This window comes from Barbus barbus (assembly GCF_936440315.1).
Source record: "Barbus barbus genome assembly, chromosome: 50".
In the NCBI taxonomy this organism is placed as follows: Eukaryota; Metazoa; Chordata; class Actinopteri; order Cypriniformes; family Cyprinidae; genus Barbus; species Barbus barbus.
Window position 1 is genome coordinate 3057904 of NC_136728.1, and position 17860 is coordinate 3075763.

General features: G+C 40.2%; 5 protein-coding genes and 1 pseudogene across 6 annotated transcripts in view; 3 read left to right on the forward strand and 3 right to left on the reverse strand.

Annotated features, from left to right (window-relative positions):
• The window catches only part of LOC306868005 (histone H3.2-like), a gene marked incomplete at its 3' end in the record, with an annotated part of 468278 nt that extends 457876 nt beyond the window's left edge, over positions 1 to 10402 (forward strand). The window contains exon 2 of the mRNA XM_079413973.1: positions 9978 to 10402. Within this exon, the coding sequence (XP_079270099.1) occupies positions 9992 to 10402 (411 nt within the window). The 5' untranslated portion in view covers positions 9978 to 9991. The remainder of the gene's footprint in view (positions 1 to 9977) is intronic.
• LOC306868223 (histone H3.2-like) lies at positions 174 to 584 on the reverse strand (the record flags this gene model as incomplete). Its single annotated transcript, XM_079414306.1, has 1 exon — positions 174 to 584. The coding sequence occupies one exon, from the start codon at positions 582 to 584 to the stop codon at positions 174 to 176; it is 411 nt and encodes a 136-aa protein (XP_079270432.1).
• LOC306868125 (histone H2A-like) lies at positions 1580 to 1966 on the reverse strand (the record flags this gene model as incomplete). Its single annotated transcript, XM_079414161.1, has 1 exon — positions 1580 to 1966. One exon carries the CDS (start codon positions 1964 to 1966, stop codon positions 1580 to 1582), a length of 387 nt encoding a protein of 128 aa, XP_079270287.1.
• Positions 2850 to 3480, reverse strand: LOC306867992 (histone H1-like; annotated as a pseudogene). The gene has a single exon. The product of its transcript is annotated as a histone H1-like (transcript).
• On the forward strand, positions 8194 to 8580 carry LOC306867996 (histone H2A-like; the record flags this gene model as incomplete). The annotated part of the gene is made up of 1 exon (XM_079413964.1): positions 8194 to 8580. The coding sequence occupies one exon, from the start codon at positions 8194 to 8196 to the stop codon at positions 8578 to 8580; it is 387 nt and encodes a 128-aa protein (XP_079270090.1).
• Positions 10403 to 15962: 5560 nt separating the features above from the next.
• Positions 15963 to 16382, forward strand: LOC306867999 (histone H2B-like; the record flags this gene model as incomplete). The annotated part of the gene is made up of 1 exon (XM_079413967.1): positions 15963 to 16382. One exon carries the CDS (start codon positions 15963 to 15965, stop codon positions 16335 to 16337), a length of 375 nt encoding a protein of 124 aa, XP_079270093.1. The 3' UTR covers positions 16338 to 16382.
• Positions 16383 to 17860: the final 1478 nt, after the last annotated feature.

Genomic DNA, 17860 nt, shown 5'->3' on the forward strand with positions numbered 1-17860 from the left:
TCAGATTGAATCATTTGTATTAAAAAAAAAAAAAACCGCACTTTCACATGTGATGAAGAACCTATAAGCCGATTTCTTCATGTTTTATAGAAAGAGAAAAATTCTACTTTTTCGACTCATTTAAGCGGCTCTGAAAAGAGCCTTTGGTGTTTAGGGTTGGAGTCAGCAGGAGTTTAAGCGCGCTCTCCACGGATGCGGCGGGCCAGCTGGATGTCTTTGGGCATGATGGTGACTCTCTTGGCGTGGATGGCGCACAGGTTGGTGTCCTCAAACAGACCGACCAAATAAGCCTCGCTGGACTCCTGCAGGGCCATGACAGCGGAGCTCTGGAAGCGCAGGTCCGTCTTGAAGTCCTGAGCGATTTCTCGCACTAGACGCTGGAAGGGCAGCTTGCGGATCAGCAGCTCGGTGGACTTCTGATAGCGACGGATCTCTCGCAGAGCCACGGTGCCGGGCCTGTAGCGATGAGGCTTCTTGACGCCGCCGGTGGCCGGAGCGCTCTTACGGGCGGCTTTGGTAGCGAGCTGCTTCCTCGGGGCTTTGCCGCCGGTGGATTTACGAGCGGTCTGCTTGGTTCTGGCCATTTTCTCTAGTTTTCGGTTTAGTTCACCTGAACAGAATGACTATATTCTCGTGCAGGGGCTTTTTAAGCTCTCCTGCCGCATTGGCGGTGCGTAACCAGCAGCATTTGATTGGCTGTTGTGTTTACGTCGCAGCGTGAGGCGGCCAATCACAGTCCGTTTCCTGTTTTCGAAAAAGCAGCGGTGGTCTGCGTTTCCCGCTCAAATGGTTTCTGTTCAGTGTCCCATTTTTGGTTCCCTTTATATATATGTTCACCAGAAGACTGCTGTTAAAATATAGAGCTAAAACAAATATATATATATATATACATATGTATATTTACACTACACGTGACAGTGGGCTGAAGGCCCTGCTAAAAAAACAAACAAAAAAAAACAATAGAAGCCCAATAGAAACCATCAAATAAATTCCAATGGTTTTCATTAAAATACCATTATGAACCATTATCTTTTTTTCCATTAAAACCATTACAAAATTAATTTTTGTAGTGTGTTTTGGGCATTTTTCCAATAGGATTTAACATCCCACCAATATAATCCAGCACATACCAGCAGACACCATTATAGTTTCCATTAAAACCAATACAATTCCCATTATAACCATTAAATAAACCATTATAATCCATTACATTTTCTATTGTTTTGGGCAGGGTTGTTTTTTTCAGCAGGGGGATGTTATCAAATGTTTTTCTTATCTTCCTGCTGCAGTTAAACGTTCGATTCAGTTTTTTTCTTTCATTGAAGGATAATTTTTTTGCGTTCCACTCACACTAATTGATATCACTATTATAATTATTATAATGAAATTATAACCAGCTCTATTGGCACCACTCATGTTCAGCGGACAAGATGCAAATCGGGTTTACTGTAGCTTATAGAACCATATACATATAATAAAAACAAACAAAACAGTTTAAATTTATAATTAAAAGTACTCTTTATAGAGAAGGTGGGTGGCTCTTAAAAGAGCCTTTGGAGTTTACTGAAACCGCTTTAATTTATTTGCTCTTGGCGGGTTTCTCGGTCTTCTTGGGCAGCAGCACGGCCTGGATGTTGGGCAGCACGCCGCCCTGAGCGATGGTCACTCGGCCCAGGAGTTTGTTCAGCTCCTCGTCGTTGCGCACCGCCAGCTGCAGGTGACGGGGGATGATACGGGTCTTCTTGTTGTCCCGAGCGGCGTTTCCAGCCAACTCCAGGATCTCAGCCGTCAGATACTCGAGCACAGCGGCCAGATAAACCGGAGCACCGGCACCGACGCGCTCGGCGTAGTTACCTTTGCGGAGAAGCCTGTGAACACGACCGACGGGGAACTGCAGCCCTGCTCTGGAGGAGCGAGTCTTAGCCTTCGCTCTGGCCTTGCCGCCGGTTTTACCTCTTCCACTCATTGTTGATTGTAAAAGCGTCTACGTACGTAAAGCAGAAATGATAAATCCGTGACCCCTGCTATACAGTTTTAAAGGAATCTGCCAGTCGCCCATTGGTTTAGAGCCTTGTAAGATTTTAAACCAATCACTGAACTTCCCTCCAACACACACCGCCAAAGCCACGCCTCCACAACTGGCTTTATGATTGTGCTGCATTTTAGATTAAACACATGACAGAAAACATTAAAGAAATTGTGATCGGGGGTTGAATCAGATTAAAAAAATGTCAGTGCAAAAAGCATTAAGTATTGGTTTTAATCTACTTAAATTTAGATTCAAGATTTTTATTTGTCACATACACAATTATACAGAGTATAACCAGCAGTGAAATGTAGGTCAGGTCCGCTCAACAGTGCAATTATATAGAATACAAATATTAAGAAGTACAAACATAAAATAAAATAAAAGAATAAAATAAGATAAGATAAAATAAGATAAGATAAAAAATATAAATATAAATGTGCAGGTCAGTATGTTGTTGACAAATAGTAATGAGAGGAATGTGCAAAAAATAATGTGCAAAAAGTTGTACAGGGTATTTGAATAGCAGCAATATGAGGTAGAGAAAAATTATGAATAGCTTATTGATATGGTGATATTTACATGGAGTCAAGTGATGTTATGACACAGAGTTGGATGATCGATGATCCATTAAGCTGCTCGTATTAAACGTGAATAACTGGCTTTCCTAAATTCAGACAACATGTAAAACAGAGTGGAGGTAAACTCACATATAATCTTATAATTTAAGATCCAAACTGCACTTTTGCTCTTTCTTTAGAGTGAGTGGGTGGCTCTGAAAAGAGCCGTTGGGGAATTAAACAGTAACGTTAGATAAAGTTACTTATTTCTTCTTGGGAGCTGCCTTTTTAGGCTTTAGGCTTTGCAGCTTTAGGCTTTGCTGTCTTGGGTTTGGCAGTCTTGGCTTTTTTGGGGCTCTTGGCTGCTTTCTTGGGCGTTGCCGGCTTCTTTGCCTTCTTGGGGCTTTTCGTCGCCTTCTTAGCGGCTGCAGCGGCGGGTTTCTTGGCCTTCTTGGGCGATTTCTTAGCGGCGGGCTTCTTTGCCGCTGCGCTCTTGGGCTTCTTGGCAGCAGCGGGTTTCTTGGCCGCGGGCTTCTTGGCTTTAGGAGCCGCTTTCTTGGCCGGCTTCTTCTTGGTCTCGGTTTGCTTCTTGTTGAGCTTGAAGGAGCCGGAGGCGCCGGTCCCTTTGACCTGCACCAGGGTGCCTTTAGTCACCAGGCTCTTGATGGCGATCTTGACGCGGGAGTTGTTCTTCTCCACGTCGTAGCCGCCGGCGGCGAGAGCTTTCTTCAGCGCGGCGAGGGACACGCCGCTCCTCTCCTTGGACGCGGACACGGCTTTGACGACCAGCTCACCGACGCCTGGACCTGCTTTCTTGGCTTTGGCAGCGGTCTTCTTCTTGGGCGCTTTGGCCGGCGGGGCGGCAGCAGCCGGGGCTGGAGCGGTTTCTGCCATTTATACGAGCTGATATACAGTCGCTCAAACAACGATGAGTGTCGCTCGAGCAGCGCTGTGCTCTTATACAACACATGAGAACCTTATAGACTCAACCGCGCCGCTCGGTGCCTGCGCGCCTCTGCGAGCTCCTCGCGCTTGTGTTTTCTTCTCCTACATTGAAGGACAAAACTCGAGTGGTAAAGCAGTTTGACGCAGTAAAAACCAAGCGAACACCAAGCAGAGGCTCTTGGCTTTCTTTGGCGACTAAAACACGCGACGAGGAAATGTTTGTTGTGCCCCGGTCAGATCAAACTCAAGGCGAGCATCAGCCACGGAACAAAGCCGCGTCTAAATCTAATGCCTTGTTTAAGTGGAAATGTTGATAAAAGATTACAATCGTCCTCTGTGTGTTTCAGAAACAGTTTGAAAGTCAATATAATGTAATGAGCATCAGTGAAGGCCGTGTGCAGTGTTTCATACAGCTGTTGTTTTGGCAGCTTGAAGCACAAACACCCGGAGGTTAAGAGAAAACTGAATTTAAGTGCATTTCACGTCAAATAAGTAAAATATAAAAAATAAGCTAATCTTAATGTACAAGATTTTGAATGAAACAATATTTATTTTGTCTTTCTTTCTTACCCCCATTATCTTATGTCATTTTTCTTATGTAGATGATGCATCATTTATGAATCTTCTAATATTCTGACTGGAAACAAGAAGACAAAAATATAAGCAAGAAAAATATTTCCGCAGTGCAGGTATTCAGTCATTGCACATATTTTCATCATACAGATAGCAAAAGTGACAAAAATGGCATGCAGGATCCTGATATTTATTTGAGCAGTATATTTTTAAATATTACTTTTCTATAAAACATTGGAGATGCAGAGCAGTAAGGAAAGTGTGCTTCGCTCTGATGCTTCTGAAAATGTTATGTTGTTTCCTGACTGCAGGTCAGTGTTGTAGAAACTGGTTTAAATTGGGCTAATGATGTTCACTTGATAACATATTGCAGTGACTTCTGGAATTAACCCAATAAGTAGAATTAACTTCATGATTTCCAGTGAGGTTGGATGCATTGATGACACACACATTCCCACCATTGCACCGTCTGAAAATGAATCTGATTACTGTATGGAATAGAAGGATGGCAGATCATGAAATGGTAGTAAAATATACCATAACCACCACAGCTGTTACATAAACACAAATTATTCAGTTTATTTGGTCAACTTTATTTCCTACAAACACAAATGCAACAGTTATTCTTTTTGCTGTTGGATTTTACATTTCTTCCAATACTTGACCATCTTCCTCTTTATTTGTCAGCAGAGCTGGTGCAGGCCCATAAACAGTTTTGCAAGCTTCTTCCTTCTTGCTGTTGACATACAAATCAGATGTTAATTCCATGAATATAATTAAGAAATGTAACAGGTTGGATTAGAGAATATTTAATTATGTGAAAAGAGCATTAGATGTGGAAAAAGCTGCTGTGCATTGAAATAAACACTATATGATATTTAAATGTTTGCAAAGTTATGTAGCCTGCACCTATGAACATGTTATGCTTAAAGCTTTATCTTGATTGAATTGTGTTTCTATAGTCTACTTCATTTTTAGCTGCTGCCATGCTTTTGCCATGGGAAATCATGGTTTTGGAGCTCCATTGATCATGGCTTTCCATAGTTGTGGTGCATGCACTAAATTCAAGTCAACCACACTGTAAAAAAAGTTGAGCAAACTAAAAAAATTAAGGCAACCAGCTTCAGCAGATTTTTGAGTTCTTTCAACTTATTTTTTTAGGAGATTTTTGAGTTCTCTCAACTGTTTGTTGTATAAACTAAAGCTGGTTGCCTTATGTTTAAGTTACCTTAACTTTAGATTTTTTTTTTTTTTTTTTAGCATTGTGATGAAGGAGTGGATGGCAGATCTACAATGGCCTTCATAATAATATTAATTATAATATTTCTTGAATAATTATTAATCAAAGTTACATTTATGCATGCCTTTCTACTCTCTAAAGCTGCTCTCATTGTGTGTGTAACTATGCCCAATAACGTTTAGGGCTGAGGCAACCTTGAAGTAATATAAGTGTTTCTCTGCGTATGTGTGTTAGTATCTGTACAAGGAGAAGCTCAGACAGTCCCAGGACATACGTTCAACTGTCGATGTCCAGCGTATCAGATATACATCTTCAGAGAGACGTTTTGATGACTTATTGATGAATGTTGATGACTAATGCATTGATGTAATTAGCAACTTCTGTCTGGATATAATTGTGGTGATTTTTGTATTGTAAAGCAGGTCGGCCTACGAACTCCTATGAATTCCCCAACAGTGAAAAAAAAAAAAGTTGAGCAAACTTAAAAATTTTAAGGAAACCAGCTTCAGCAGAGAACTCAGAAATCTGCTGAAGCTGGTTGCCTTAAATTTTTAAGTTTGCTCAACTTTTCTTTTCTTTTTTTCACAGTTTATGGATTGAAGAAACTCAATCCGGCTGTTCTGAAACCGAAAACACAGAGTTTCCCATTTCAGGGTATGGCAACTCAGAGTTCATGTTTTAACTCGGAGTTAGTTGAACATCCTATTGAAATGGGTTCCTGGGGTATATTCCAGAAAGCAAGGTAACTTACAATAAACCCTGAGCTCTCGGTTGATTAACCCAAACCTTGCTTGGTGCTTATGCTGGTTCCAAAAATGCATGCGGAACATTAATTCCAGAGTATGGTCCTGGTTATCACACAAGACTTTCTCAACAGAGCGACGAGTCCCTATGGAAACAGACGCTAAGTAAAAGTGTGCCATGCTGCTTCTTTCTTCTTCTCTTGTTCAATTGTTATTAACATGCTCAGTGCATATATGAATAATTCAGATGCAAAAGCCTCTTCAGTGCCATTTCAAATGTTCTTCTAAAATTATAATTTTTATCAGGCTCCTATGTGTACGTTCAGTAAATTCACTCTTTTGGCAATGAATAGGTTCTTTTCATATATATATATATATATATATATATATATATATATATAAAATCGCAACATTTAATTTTCCGTCGGTCTTAGTGCACGATGTAACTACAGAAGAGTCAAGTTTTAAATAGGAAAATTATCGAAACTCTTTAGTAATTTTTGATGACCAAATGCTAATGGTCTAATCCTATTCAGTGATCTATGCTAAGCTAAGCTAAAAGTGCTACCGCCAGACCCAGAGATTGGCTGCATGGATTCAAAAACGGTAAAACTCAACTGTTTATCTCTAGGGGAGTTGGAAAATGAGCCTATTCTCAAAAAAAGTGGAGTGTTCCTTTAACACAAGTCGTTTCAGTTCGTCATCATAGCACACATGCATGTGCTGGAGTAATTAAAAAGATCTCCGCTGCTTAGGCAAGTGCACAGTTACAGTCTAAAGCAGCAGAGCATCAGTGTTTCTTCTTCTTCTTCTTTTAGTTTAATGTCAGATAACAAACCAGCATATAGGTGCATACCACCACCTACTGTACAGGAGTGTGTAACATCAGGGTTATATATACTATAGTTAAAAAAAAAAAAACATATATATATATATATATATATATATATATATATATATATATATTCTTAATTTATTTTCTTTCTTTCCCCCCTCTTCTTTCCCTTTCCCCCTTCCTTCTCCCTTTCCTTTTCCCTCTTTCTTTTCTTCCTCTTTATTTCCTTTCCTTTTGAATTATAATCTACCTATATTTTCTGATGTAATCCTGTATTTCTTAGAAAAAGAAATAAAGCCTTACAGCAATCCCTCATTTTCTCATTCCTTCCTAAAATCCCTTCCCAATTCCATCCACGTTTTAATCTATACATCTTGTCACGTAAAAGTATCCTCTCTGCACTATATTTATTACACCACAAAATGACATGCTCAACATTTTCTGGTACGTTACAACCGTCACATTTATCAGAAACAGATTTTTTCATTAAATACAAAGTTGACTTTAATCCTGTGTGTCCAAGTCTTAACCTTGCAAGAATCCCTTCCTCTTTTCTACACTTCCCTTTAAATGTTTCCACCGTGATTGATTTTTGTATGTTATAATAGTGTCTCCATTTATTATCTGTGTCCCACTTCTTGTGCCATAAATCCCTCACTGCCTTTTTGATTAATGATTTGGCCTCACCTTTTCCAAATGGAAATTTCATAATTTCATTCTCATTTAATTTCAGCGCTCTCTTTGCAATCTCATCTGCCTTCTCATTACCCTCTACACCAACATGTGCAGGAACCCAACAAAACTGTACATCGGTTACAGCTCTTTGTATTCTTAACATTATTGTAAATATTTCCAGCAGTAAATCATCTCTTGGTGTTCAAGCTACTAAGAGCTGCAGCAGAGTCTGAACAAATTACAGCTCTCTCAGGCCTTACCTCTTCTATCCATTGTAATCCTAAAATTATGGCAACAATTTCAGCTGTGAATACAGATACTCCAGCAATAATTATTTTACTTGTTTAAATTGTTATTGTTAAAAACAAACATAAATAAATAAACATTTCCTTGCATGAACAATGAATGACTGCAACAAAGAGAAGCAGAAAGAGGAGGAGTTTGGGATTTGGAGGGACGAGCAGTGATTGGTTTTCATCTGTGATCGACTCCAACCAATAGAAGAGGAGCACGCTCTCTTAAATACTGAATGTGAAGCTACAGCGCTATTATTTCTGCATCTATCTGTAGAAAGAACCACATCACAATCTTCAACAATGAGTGGAAGAGGTAAAACCGGCGGCAAGGCCAGAGCGAAGGCTAAGACTCGCTCCTCCAGAGCAGGGCTGCAGTTCCCCGTCGGTCGTGTTCACAGGCTTCTCCGCAAAGGTAACTACGCCGAGCGCGTCGGTGCCGGTGCTCCGGTTTATCTGGCCGCTGTGCTCGAGTATCTGACGGCTGAGATCCTGGAGTTGGCTGGAAACGCCGCTCGGGACAACAAGAAGACCCGTATCATCCCCCGTCACCTGCAGCTGGCGGTGCGCAACGACGAGGAGCTGAACAAACTCTTGGGCCGAGTGACCATCGCTCAGGGCGGCGTGCTGCCCAACATCCAGGCCGTGCTGCTGCCCAAGAAGACCGAGAAACCCGCCAAGAGCAAATAAGCACATTCCTGTGTTTCTCAAACCCAAAGGCTCTTTTAAGAGCCACCCACTTTCTCTTTAAAAGACAGATTTATGGTGTTATGCAGGGGCGCGGGAAAGTGTTTATGTAGGGGGTGCTGGGGGGCGGTAGTGAATTTTTGCATATAAATATTACGCCAAATAGAGACAGAAAATCGTGCTATAGCCTATGCACTTTCATGAGATCGTGTTAGACAACAATTAGCTATCTTACAAATGGAAATAGGCTACAATTAATTCATAAAAATGTTTTACATTCAAGCTTAAAACCCCTTAAAATGTATAGTGAAAAGTTCTTAAAGCATCTGGAATGCAATAAAGTCATTTTAAAGCATTTGCTGCATGGATTAAAAAGAGGCCTGTCAGTCAGACAAAATTGTGTTGCAGCAAATCCTTTAAACTTCAAGGACAGAGATTTTTTTTTTTTACTGAATACAATTATAAAATAAAATGCAAATTATAATGGGGTCTGCTTTAGGCTTTCCAACCTACAGATGGCACAACACAAACACAGCACTCAGACACAGCATTCACAAACATAAAAGCAAGCATTGGCGGTGCTGTGTGCGTGATTTTGCAGGATCAAGTAGCCCTGCATCAGTTTAATAACTTTGATAACTATAATTCTTAAGTTACACAACTATTCACACTTCATTCAAAACTATTTTTTTACACGTTTAAAAAGTAAATATCATTTAATTTTTCTCGTATAACACGTACACAATACCTCATTACCATATATATATATATATATATATAGCCTATATATATTTTTTTATTCACAAGTTTACAGAAAAAAAACAGGGGGTGCTGCGTGTTGTGTAGACTTAAGTATATCAGTTAATTTCTATGTATAGCTGTAGCTCAGTTCTTTTTAATGTGTTGTTTTGAGAGAAAACTTAACATGCACTCAGAACAATAAATCGGCTTTATGCAAATACAAATACCAAAGTGTTTACTTTAAATTTATTCTTTAACAAGATATTCCCACTATAGCTTTTCTCCGATTTCTCGCTTCTTTTCACCTAATTGAGTTCATCCCCGATTAAAGTAATACACATTATTCGGCCACGTTTTCGAGTGAAAGGGGTCTTTTAGTAGGATGAACCAATCTGACACACAATGTTTAGGGTCGCTCTTATTTTATGCATAGAACTGGAAACTACTTGCTTTTCCCGCTCAAAGGCATTCAGGAAAGAAAGGCCGCTATCGTTTAAAAACAGGAAACTCATAGCCATTGGCCAGAGAGACACGTCACGCTGCGACGTAAACACAATAGCCAATCAAATGCCTCTAAAACCACACGAGCGCAACGCAGGAGCAGTTTAAATAGCTGCGCCGCTGCTGCACAGAGACAATACGTTACTGTTCTTCAGAAGACGACTTCGAGAAAATGGCCAGAACCAAGCAGACAGCCCGTAAATCCACCGGCGGCAAAGCCCCGAGGAAGCAGCTCGCTACCAAAGCCGCCCGTAAGAGCGCTCCGGCCACCGGCGGCGTCAAGAAGCCTCATCGCTACAGGCCCGGCACCGTGGCTCTGCGAGAGATCCGTCGCTATCAGAAGTCCACCGAGCTGCTGATCCGCAAGCTGCCCTTCCAGCGTCTGGTGCGAGAAATCGCTCAGGACTTCAAGACGGACCTGCGCTTCCAGAGCTCCGCTGTCATGGCCCTGCAGGAGTCCAGCGAGGCTTATTTGGTCGGCCTGTTTGAGGACACCAACCTGTGCGCCATCCACGCCAAGAGAGTCACCATCATGCCCAAAGACATCCAGCTGGCCCGCCGCATCCGTGGAGAGCGCGCTTAAACTCCTGCTGACTCCAACCCTAAACCCCAAAGGCTCTTTTCAGAGCCATCAAAATCACTGTAAAGGAGATAATTTCTGCTGTAACGCTGAGTTGAAAGTGACACTACTTTAATGCAAGTTATTTTATGTGGGTTTTATTTGTATTACTTTTAGTTTGCCATTACTGCAAAAACGTAACATGTTAAATACTATTTCTAACTTTGTTTCGCAGTGACACGTTTAAATTAAAAAATATATTTCTAGTGTGTGTATATAGTACAGCTAAGTGCAATTTCATAAACGTTAATACATAACTTGTCACAACTATATCATAAATTATATCTTGCTATGTTTAACGTGTAAGTGGACCGTAGAGGTGATTTCATTATTGTTTATTTTTGGGGGAAGTGAGAATCATGGTTTAATGTTTGATTGCTCTCCGTTTTGTTTGGTGCTCATTCCTGCAGTTGAGATGGAGGAGGCTCTAGTCTAGACGACCATAATAATGATGATATGAAAGTTAAAGTGTCTGCTGCAGGGCCGCTGCTGGACAAATGCATGCCCTAAGCAGAATTTTATTCTGACCCCTCCCTCAAATATTATGAAAAAGAAAATAAAAAATCTATAGAGGTCAAAATAGAAGTTTAGTAAAATGTTAAAGTGAATAATTAAATTGTATTTATTAAATTGTATAAGTTACACAAATGAAAATTAAGCAGTTTTACTACGATAAAAAACATCAGGCGATCGGGCGACGCACCACCAAAGCGTGAAAGGGAGGGATTTTTTTCTTTCACATTCAATCACAGTGTTACTAGCTTTCACTTCTATACTGTTTGTTCTGCCCAGTATTTAAAATGTTTCCTGTCTTAATCCTTTTCTTTTTCTTATACTGGGATAAATCATAGCGGGATGTATGCTAAAAAAAATTCTAGGCCCCACCTAGAAAATTTGCCACCAGCCGCCACTGAAAACCATGGATAATTTGTGTAAGGGTGGTGATGCCCATGAGTTTTTGTTGAAGAAATTATAAAGGCCGTTGCATTTCTATTACAAAAAAAAGTGGATATTTGAATTAAATGCTTAGTCAATATTAAACAAGGATGTGATTGTCCTGTAAGTGTAACAACAGCAATTACCAGGCCTTTGGCACCTTTGCAGGCATTTGTAAAGATATGTAATGTACATACATTGTTTATTTTGTATTGCATTATGTATTTTTGCATTATGTAGTGTTATTTAATAAAACCATATGATTATTATTAATTAACCAATAATTATTGGCTCATTGTTTTTATATAATGCATTTTAAGTCATGGAAACTAGCAGTCACGTGTGCTTACTGTTCACTGCATTATAGTAACAATTTGATCCATATTCTGCAAACAATAAGGTTTCATTAGTTAACATTAGTTAACTACTTTAGTTAACATGAACTAAGAATAAACAATAGCCTACTTCAAATGGTCATTATAGTAACAATTATATATATATATATCATGGGTGTTTCCTCCAAGAAGGCAAGGCAGGCACTGTCTCCTCAAAAAAATGACTAAATATGGCATTCAAAGTCTAAAAGTCACTCGTTTTTTAAAAAGTGAAACAGGTAAAGTTACAGCGGAGGCTTGCCTCCCTTCAGTCCCTAGACTTAATACAGAGACCCTAAAGGGTGAGGTGACTTTTCTAGAGGCTCATTGAAACGAATGGGGGAAAGTCACGTGAGAGGAGGCAATGCCTACATCGTGCTATAATTGGATGTGATTGGTTCCTGCGATAAATCCCGCCTCTTGTTTTCGTGTGCGCTCTCGGCATGAACGAAGAAAATGATGGCGTGATTGACTAATTATAAAGTAAGTAAACAACTCTCCAGCTTAGATATCATTGCTTTGTGTCATGTCAAAATAAAATTTGAAATGGTCTGAAAACATGATGACTGTGTCAGTTTTGAGTGAGCATTCACAGTGATGAAATGAAAGATATATCTTAGTGTCTGTGGCAGTGTTTACGTTGCTTTTATGACGATGATGACCCGAAAATCAGTGACAGAAGCTCCACAGTGCAAAAGAGAGACAGCAACAGGACAGGACACAGATAATAAAGAATAATATCCAAATAGGCAATGTACAAAGAAAAACACAATATATAATATAGACAATTATGTGTGTACAGGTCTGATATGTGCAAATCTGAAATGAAAAAAAAATATTAAATAAAGAAGTAAGCAAGTGTGGTGAATAAATAATAGAGTTGTGTGTTCTGCGTTTTATTGTCAAGTGTTCATGAGATGGATTGCCTGAGGGAAGAAACTGTTCCTGTGTCTGGTCGTTCTGGTGCTCAGAGCTCTGTAGCGTCGACCAGACGGTAACAGTTCAAAGAGGGAGTGTGCTGGATGTGAGGGGTCCCGAGTGATTTTACCAGCCCTTTTGCTCACTCTGGATAAGTACAGTTCTTGGAGAGTGGGGAGGGTTGTACTGGTTGGTTCGCTCAGCAGTCCGGACTACTCTCCGTAGTCTTCTGAGGTCAGATTTGGTAGCTGAGCTGAACCAGACAGTTATTGAAATGCAGAGGAGGGATTCAATGATGGCAGAGTAGAACTGTTTTAGCAGCTCTTGTGGCAGGTTGAACTTCCACAGCTGGCGAAGAAACCTCAGCTGGCGAAGAAAGTACAACCTCTGCTGGGCCTTTTTCACAATAGAGTCAATGTGATTGTCCATACTTCAGGTCCTGAGAGATGGTGGTGCCCAGGAATCTGAATGACTCCACTGCAGTCACAGTGCTGTTCATGATGGTGAGTGGGGGAGAGCAGGGGGGTTTCTCCTGAAGTCCACAATCAGCTCCACAGTTTTGAGCGTGTTAAGCTCCAGGTTGTTAAGACTGCACCAGACAGCCAGCTCCTTAACCTCCTGTCTGTAAGCAGACTCGTCACCATCCTGGATGAGGCCGATCAGTGTGGTGTCATCTGCAAACTTCAGGAGCTTGACAGAGGGGTCTTTAGATGCAAAGTTGTTGGTGTAGAGAGAGAAGAGCAGTGGGGAGAGAGCGCAGCCCTGAGGAGCTCCAGTGCTGATGGTACGAGTGCTGGATGTGAATTTGCCAAGCTTTACTAACTGCTGTCTGTCTGTCAGGAAGCTGTTGATCCACTGACAGACAGAGGTGGGGACGGAGAGCTGTGTCCGTTTATTCTGAAGGGTGTTTGTGATGATGGTGTTAAAAGCGGAGCTGGAGTCCACAAACAGGATCCTCACATAAGTCCCTGGTCTGTCCAGATGCTGCAGGATAAAGTGCAGTCCCATGTTGACTGCATCATCCACAGACCTGTTTGCTCTGTAGGCAAACTGCAGGGGGTCCAGTGATGTCCTTCAGATGAGCCAAAACCAGTCTTTCAAATGATTTCATGGCTCCAGACGTTAGAGCCACAGGTCTGTAGTTACTAAGTTAATAAGCTGACTATTAAAAAGAGCAGCTGAACATCAGTTCACAAATAAAAAATATTGGTAACATTTTACAATAAGCTAAACTGTAATTTAATCTAACATGAACAAACAATGAATATGTATTGAAGTATTTAGCCTATTAATCTTTGTATACATTAGTTAATACAAATTCAGTTCCTTGTTAGTTTGTGTTAGTTCACAGTGCATAAACTAATGTTGGCAATTTGATTTTAATAATGCATTAGTAAATGTTAAAATTAATATTAACTAAGATTAATAAATGCTGTAGAAGTAGGCTATTGTTTATTCTTAGTTCATGTTAACTAAAGTAGTTAACTAATGTTAACTAATGAAACCTTATTGTTTCCAAAATATTGATCTGCCTTTAGTTATTATTTTGGAATAAATATAAAAATGCATAAAACACTATGAAATGTATAATTAGTATTAACAAATAATATTAACGAAATACAAAATATAATTATATTTATTTTATTTTTTATGTAATATTTATTTACCCAGGAAAATGTGACAACATTAAGTGTAACACACACACAAACACACACACACACACACACACACACACACACACACACACACACACACACACACACACACACACATTATGTAGCTATATAAAACTGCCTCATCATTTTAAAACACCAACGCACGACACTGAATATATATATATTCATGTTTATTTTTTATTTATGTATATATTAATTTTAATATAGAACGGAAGTAATTTTTCTTTATTTTTTTGGTATCCTAGGCAAACTGCTTACTCTGAGTATAGGGAGCGCCTAATGCATGCGTGTAAATATTATGTATGATCTTAGAAATCTTCTTTGTCCAATTAACCTTTTAAAACATGAATTTCAACACGAAGCAAAGGACAGACATTGTTAGATCAAGCTTTGGGGTTAAACCACATTATTTCCTGCTCTAACTGGCGGGGGAGGGGTGCGCGCCGGGTTGGTTTCAGTTAGGTCCTGTAAGCAAATGTAAAAGACCTCTCTGCAGCTCTTTACACACATTCGTATTCATCATTTACAAGTATCTACCGCAGCAATGTCTGGAAGAGGTAAAGGAGGTAAAGGACTCGGGAAAGGAGGCGCTAAGCGGCACCGGAAGGTTCTGCGGGATAACATCCAGGGCATCACCAAACCCGCCATCCGTCGTCTCGCTCGCCGCGGCGGAGTCAAGCGTATCTCCGGTCTGATCTACGAGTGTGCTGAAGGTGTTCCTGGAGAACGTGATCCGCGATGCCGTTACCTACACCGAGCACGCCAAGAGAAAGACCGTCACCGCCATGGACGTCGTGTACGCTCTGAAACGACAGGGACGCACTCTGTACGGCTTCGGAGGATAAACACATCCGTATTATCAGAAACACACAAAGGCTCTTTTAAGAGCCGCCCACACTGTCACATAAAGAGTTGAAGTAATGTTGATGTTTTTGGTGGAAACTTGTATAAGAATTTTGTGACTGAACTTTACTTAAATAGTGAAACTAGTGTATTATTGGTCATGCACCCAGAACATCGCTGGTGTTTATTTCATCCAGAATATAAGTTTACTCCTGTTTCTGATCCGAAAGCAGATTCTCAAAATAAAACTGGTAAAGTGCTTTTTTTTTTCAAGAGCACACTGAATGATAGTATATTTTTGTCCTGCATAGCGTTTGTTTAGTGTTTTTTTTAAATTTAGGTAATTTACAAAATAAAGAGAAAAATAAGATGATAATATTTAAGATATTTTGTCATTGATCTCCTTTCTCTAATTTCTCTCAATGGGCCTATTATTAAGGGGTTTAACAATTACACTGATATTTGAGACCCATTTATTTTCTTGTTAAAACATTAACAAAAAGAGCGGGAACTGAAACAAAGGAATCTCATTCATATCACAGATGTTGTTCAAACACGGAGCGGTGGGTGGGGCTATCTATTCGCTGCCTGTGATTGGCCCTGGTTCCGCTCGTGATACTTCGAGTTGTCCAATCACATTCGAGTTTATGGGTATGGTCTATGGAAACACGCAATCAGAAGACTCCGTAGTATCTGCATGAAAATTAGCATAGACGAGTCAATAAATACGTCTGTCCGGCTCATTATAATCATCGATTCGTTTGTATCATCTTCATCATGCCTGAACCAGCAAAGTCCGCGCCTAAGAAGGGCTCGAAGAAGGCTGTCACTAAGACCACCGCTAAAGGAGGAAAGAAGCGCAGAAAGTCCAGGAAGGAGAGCTACGCTATCTACGTGTATAAAGTGCTGAAGCAGGTTCATCCTGACACCGGGATCTCTTCTAAGGCGATGGGGATCATGAACTCTTTCGTCAACGACATCTTCGAGCGCATCGCCGGTGAATCGTCTCGTCTCGCTCACTACAACAAGCGCTCCACCATCACATCGAGAGAGATCCAGACCGCCGTGCGTCTGCTGCTGCCCGGAGAGCTGGCCAAACACGCCGTGTCTGAGGGCACCAAGGCCGTCACCAAGTACACCAGCTCCAAGTAGAGCTCCGCTCCGACACACAAAGGCTCTTTTAAGAGCCCCCATCTTCTCGGTTAAAGAGCCTTCAAAGTTTCAGAAATGCTTGGGTCACTTAAAGTAATACCAGTCGGCTCTCTCTGAATGGGTCAGTGGTGTTGTATTTTTTATGGGCAAACTCTTTAAAATAACGGCTCAATGCAAAACCCTAAATTTGTGTTCTGAACACGTTCATTTGCTATGCTTTCTATGTAGAGATGTTTGTTTATCAGTGTAAAAGACGAAGTTACGCATGTTAATTACAGACCTAATAAAACATTTAAACCCCCAAAGTATATTAATTTTACTCTACCATTATAATGATGACCATTCTAATACGGATGCAGTGGCCAGAAGGTTATTAATTTATTCTGTAACATGTTCAACCACTGAGGCAGTATTTCAATCAGCATTTCTTTATCTAACACGCTCTAAAACGCTCTAAAACAAGACATACTGTTATACAAGATATACATTCTGCTACTGTCATCATACATTAAGTCATCAGTAAAGTTGAGAGGGCCTGTTCCAGAGACAGCCATGCACGCCCATGCCATGACACCACCTCCACCATGCTTTACAGATGAGGCTGTATGCTTGGGATCATTGCAGTTCCCTTTTTTTCTCCACATTTTTGCTTTCCCATCACTTAGATTCATCTTTGTCTCATCAGTCCATAAACACAGTCCCAAAACTCTTCTGGCTCACCTTTGTGCTTTTTTGCAAACTCTAATCTTGTCTTTCTATGTTTGGTGCTGGTCAGAGGTTTGCATCTTGCTGTGTAGCATCTGTAATTCTGTGTCAAAGTCTCCTGAGGACAGTAGATTGGCAGAGCATCAGCCCAGCTTTCTGGAAGTTGTTGCTGATTTTACAGACACACATTTTATGGTTCATTTTCACAGCTTTTATGATTTTTCTGTCATCAATTCATTCATTCATTTTTCATGCTCCCTTAAGTGACGTCAGCGATTAACAGTACAGCATATTTTAGGCTAAATAACCTTTACAACGCTATCAAAACCTCCCGTCTACACATAAACGTGATTAAAAGTAAAAAAAGGGTAGACTGCTCCTTCTCATTCTACTGCTAAGTCTTCGATATGGCCGCTTTCACACCTTTCACACCTCCCGGAGAACGTGATCCGTGATACCATTATCTACACCGAGCACGCCAAGAGAAAGACTGTCAGCGCCATGGACATCTGCCCACATCTTCTAAAGGAGTACATTGTCTATTTTTATTGTTACTGTTATTATTAGTTTTGGATGCATTTACAACAATGCATGTTTTAATGTCTTTAGTTTTTTTTGTTGTTGTTTGTTTGTTTTTGTTTGTTTTACAGAATATTATTATTATTATTTTTTTTTTTTTGGGGGGGGGGGGGGTACTTGTTTTTATTATTTTATTTTAAAATACAAGTATTTTTATTACTTACAGTTTTTATTTCTGACTTTCAAAAAAAAAGTTTTGTTCAAGGGATTTTGGCCTGTATATTAAATGCTTCACATGT